We start from the raw sequence: 5,025 nt of genomic DNA on the forward strand, positions 1-5,025 counted from the left end.
CCCCTTACTCAGTAGCAGGTGGACCTGGCTGGGGGTCAAGATACCCTGCTTCATGGGGAAACCTAGTTTGTTGTTCCCACCACTGATTCAAACCACATAACCCTTCCATTCTTCACCCAGAGCATCAGCAGCAGCTTCTGTGGACCATAAATGGTCCGAAGTTTTTGTTCATCGTCCACTTTGTTGAGCTTCTGGCAGCCGGTGGTTGGGAAAGAGATGTTCAGCTTCATTCCGAAGCAGCCGACCGCTTTAGAGGCACCACAAAAAAGAGCCTCTCCCCAATTTTTACCCCTTTCTTGCACAGAGAAGTTGAGCTGTAGCCCAGTTTTTTTTTTGAAACTTACCTGTTCAATGCTTGCATCCTGCTCAGGACACCAATAACAATATCTGAATAAAACCTCGTCAGAAGGCAGCTGGGGAAATTCTAAATAGTATAGGTGTATTTTTAGTCACCTATGTGAAAATGCTTGTAAATCATAATGATCTCATCAGAGTAAGGTGTAACGGAATCCTACAATGAGTATAAAAGCAGGAAAATGGACCCGACAGTGGTATGTAGAGTGAAGTGAGAGACACGGGCACAGGGATGGAGTGCCATAACTGTGCAAGGAAGAGGTCATATGGGTCTGACTTATGAGATTAATGGGAACTCACAAGAGTGAGGGTTGGAATTAAGTCTGTAGGAGAAGATGTTATCATGAAAGCTAGAGGAGGAAGAAAACTTTGAGCAATGACTCAATCTACAGGAGTTGTGATGACCAGAAACTGAGAATAAAGTCTTGAAGTAAGGATTAAAACACTAGTTGTGGTCTTTTGGTCTTTGTAAAAGTAGTGTTGGGGATAATTTAATTATTAATAATTAAATATTAATATTTTAATAATTTATCCACTGCAAGAAGAGGCAGTGGATAAAACTGACATTTTCAAAAAATATGACAGTGATATTGGTCTGGCTCATTGTTATGAAAAGATGTTTACAATTTTACTGAAATTGAGCAAGTTGTGATATTGCATGTAAAGTATGATCACAGTTATGAAAATTACAAATTACATATTATATATATATGCATACATCTATAAAAGGATATCTGGAAAATTTTATTAGGAATTATAGCCAAGGAGGTGATTTTGCATCTGAATTATTTTTCCTCCATTATTACAGATTTAAGAAAATAGTGTGGTAAATGAGAAATCATTTGGGAAGCATGCATAGGTTTGCAAGCAAGAGAATGTCCATGAAAAAGATTCACTATACAGATAAAAGCAGTTGAACAGGTGATAGAACAAAGTCTTAGAATGGATGTGAAGAAATAGTTCTTAATGGTCCTGATCTTGACCCTTAATGCTTTGATTCTTCTTTGGTCCCTTCTCTGAAAGGTAGACTAAGCCCTGGTTTTGGGATGTCTCTGGAAGAGAAACTGTAAGGTCAAATTAGGGTCAAAGGCAGGTAGAGCATCTTGTGGAACTGAAATCTATATGGATCTGCTACAAGTAGCTATAAATACATGGATGATGAATTATTATTAGTAAAAGATGGGTGTGGTATACAAGGTGCTTTGTTGTATAGCTGCTACTCTGAAAACTTATTGCTTGATGTTGGTTTTTTTATGCAATAAAGATTATATGTAAGGCGAACAGAATGCAGCCTCAAAGCTAAAAGTTTGAATAATTGATGAGTCTTCTATTACTTCTTGCTTTCTTTTGTGGGTTAACCCAATAAAATGAAGTCACTGTGACCTTATATATCTCATTATATTTATGGCCTTGCTTGGTATAGTTGTAACTAAAAATTACATGAATTTTTAATATTTTAGAAATTATAATGAGATTTTAGATTGTATCATTTCTGAATTTTATATCAGGGTTGGAAACAGTATTTTGTTTCTTCGAAGTTACTCTTTTTTATTACCAGGTGTAGTGAATGTCGTAAGGTTCATATATTAATTTTCAGTTGCTATTTGAACATTTACTAAGTACTATCGTCTCATTGTCTCTCTAATACGACATTTCTGTTATTTTAAAAAAATACATAAAAGTAAAGAGTATCTTATAGGCAAGCATCCAATATAGTCTATAAATCCTCAAAAGAGATGTGATTACAAGTAACTACATTATCCTGAAGTTATTGTATGGCCTTCCTTCCAATTTTTCTTCTTTAAAAATTGAGATATAATTTACCTATAAATTACACACATTATTTATAAAAAATACACAGGTCTTAAGTGCAGTTTGATGACTTAATATATACATTTGTGTAACTAATATCCAGTCAAGATGAGAACATTTCCATCACTTCCCGTAGTGGGTTAAATAGTGTCCCCACCCCCAAAGTCCACTTGGAACCTCAGAATGTGACCTTATTTGAAGATAGGGTTTTGCAAATACTATTAAGGTAAGGATGAATCTGAGATCATACTGGATTAATGTGGGCCCTAAATCCAATGAGGATGTCTTTATAAGAAACAGAAAGGACACATGGAGTCACACAAGGAAGAAGGCTGCGTGAAGATGGAGGCAGAGATTGGAGTTACGCTGCCACAAGCCGAGGAGTGCTTGGGGCCTCCAGAAGAGACCAGGGAGCATTCTTCCCTAGGGCCTTCGGAGGAAGCATGGCCCTGCTGACGCCTTGATTCCAGACTGCTAGTCTACACAACTGAGAGCATAAATCCTGTTGTTTAAGCTGCCATGTGTGGTAATTTGTTCAGGTAGCCTTGGGAAACTAATATACCTGCCAAATATTCCACTGCCTGTTTCAGTCAGTCCCTAAACCTCAAGGCATTTAGTGTTCTAATTTCTGTCACCATAGATTAGCTTTACATGTCCTTGACAGCAATATAAATAGAATTATCAGAACATACTTCAATTTTTTTTTTTTTGGTCTGGCTTTTGCTGAACAAAATGTATATGCATTTCATTCAAGGTTACGTCTGGATCAGTAGTTTAATCTTTTTTTATCATTAAAATTCATATCATGAATAAATCACAGTTTATCCATTCTGTTCATGAACATTTGGATTGTTACCTCCTACTCATATTTTATACATTTATTACATCTGCTTGTAGCTATCTTAGAAGTTATATATTACATATGGTTCGGAAGTTATATATGACATCTGGTGTAAGAGTTATATATTACTTTTTTTGTAGTTTTTATCTAGAGTTTTAGCAAGTACATTTAACTTAACAAAGTTTAATTTATATTGGTCTTCATCACTTGTAATAAAGAAATTTTGAGTGCTTTAACTTTGGCTTCCCTCAAGTCTTCCATGTTATTGCTGTTGAATATAAAATATGTATTATTTTTAAATAGTGGGAATTAATCATTATTTTTTTTAAATCGATACTTTTATAGGTATACCAACATGTTTCTCAAGTGGTTTGATCATTGTTGCTTATTACATTCTACTTCCTTCTTGGTTCTGTTTTATTTTCCCCAATGTATATAGCTTATTAGTTCTTTTAGTGAGTGTTTCTGAGTAATAAGTTCTTTGCCTTTATTTTGGCTAAAAATATCTTTATTTTGTCCTCATTTTTAATCTATCATTTAATTACTTATAGAATGATAGTTCGATAACTTTTCCCTAGCATGTTGAAGATAATATTGCATTGTCTAACACTTGAAGTATCTGGTGAGAAGTCTGCTGGAATTCAACTTTTTATTCCTTTTCAGGTAATCTGCTTTTTCTCTCTGGTTTGACTTCTTTCTTTAGTATAAATATGCTGTGTTCCAATGCAGACCGATCTGCTTAGGTCTCTGAATTTTTCATTTAAGAACACATTCCTTTCTTTAATTCTGGAAACTAATTAGCCATGACCACTTTGAATATTATCTTACTCATTCTCTTAATTTGATTCTGCAACACCTAATAATTATGTTTTGGAACTTTTTCATTTTACATGCTTCTTACCTTTTTTAGCTTTTCATATTTTTTTTTTTTTTTTTTTTTTTTTGTGCTATAGTTCTTTAAACCTCCAGTTAGTTTCCTCTCTTCTAGTCTACCGTTCAACTTGTCCATTGATTTTTTTTCAGTTTTAGAGTTTTCATGTCTTTTTAATTTTTGCATTATTTATATGATACTGCTTCTTCCTGTGTGATTTCTAGTTCTTATTTTATCTCTTCAAATATTCTAAAGATGCTCATTTAAAAATCTTTCTCAGATTGTTCTATTATTTCTGATTCTTTAAATATGAAATGTCTTTCTCACTGAGACTGATGACTCCTCTCAATGGGGGTTTTCTTGTATATGTAATTTGTTCATTTTGATCTTAAAATGTTTTTTTACAAAGGTCCTAGATCTCAGAGTTGTAAAAAAAATTTAGGGTAGTTTTATGTTTCTTTCCTCATGGATTTTTCTGGGTTTGGACAAGGTTTTTTGTTACCCTCTTGACTCAGGACTCCTTACTGCCTTGATCAGTTAAACTTGGATCCCACACTTCGCTATCTTGCAGATTTGGGGTACTTATTTCTCATAGGTTATGTTTTCTCTCCTATGCTCACCCTAATTCAGAGTTGGAGTCCTTCCCTGGCTAGTTGGAGTAGGAGCTTTTAGTACTTATTTCATGAACAAACCACCCTCATAACTGTAGTCTACGAAGAGAGCCAAATGTCAGCTCTTTAAATGCACCTTTCTTGGTCTGGATTCAAGACCCTGGCATGAGGTCTACCTCTGTCTGGTCTAACGTCTCATTGTGCCACTCAATTTGAGCTTCTAGCCTCTGAATTTCCTCTTTGTTTCTAAGTTTGGTTTCATATTAATCATTTTTCTTGAGGGTGGTGGATGATATTTTGTTTAGAATCCCTGATTAAAGTAAAAGAACAAGATGTCTTCTCAGCATGTTATATTGACCAGTAATTTTATCATATGCATATTTAAACATATTTTTTGTTTTTTTCTTTTACAGCTAGTTATGTATCAAATCCCATTTGCAAGGGTTGCTTATCTTGTTCAAAGGACAATGGATGCAGCCGATGTCAGCAGAAGTTGTTCTTCTTTCTTCGAAGAGAAGGCATGCGCCAGTACGGAG

The 5,025-nt window shown here is 34.6% G+C and overlaps 1 protein-coding gene and 1 pseudogene across 1 annotated transcript in view; one reads left to right on the forward strand and one right to left on the reverse strand.

Annotated features, from left to right (window-relative positions):
• LOC107195996 overlaps window positions 1–230 on the reverse strand; it is a 731-nt pseudogene extending 501 nt beyond the window's left edge.
• The window catches only part of RSPO2 (R-spondin 2), a 142,594-nt gene that overhangs the window by 64,853 nt on the left and 72,716 nt on the right, over window positions 1–5,025 (forward strand). The window contains 2 exon segments of the mRNA XM_006916613.2: window positions 4,903–5,022; window position 5,025. The exon segment at window position 5,025 is cut by the window's right edge and continues 56 nt beyond it. Of these exon segments, the coding sequence (XP_006916675.1) occupies window positions 4,903–5,022; window position 5,025 (121 nt within the window).

Source organism: Pteropus alecto, unplaced genomic scaffold, assembly GCF_000325575.1.
Source record: "Pteropus alecto unplaced genomic scaffold, ASM32557v1 scaffold164, whole genome shotgun sequence".
NCBI lineage: Eukaryota > Metazoa > Chordata > Mammalia > Chiroptera > Pteropodidae > Pteropus > Pteropus alecto.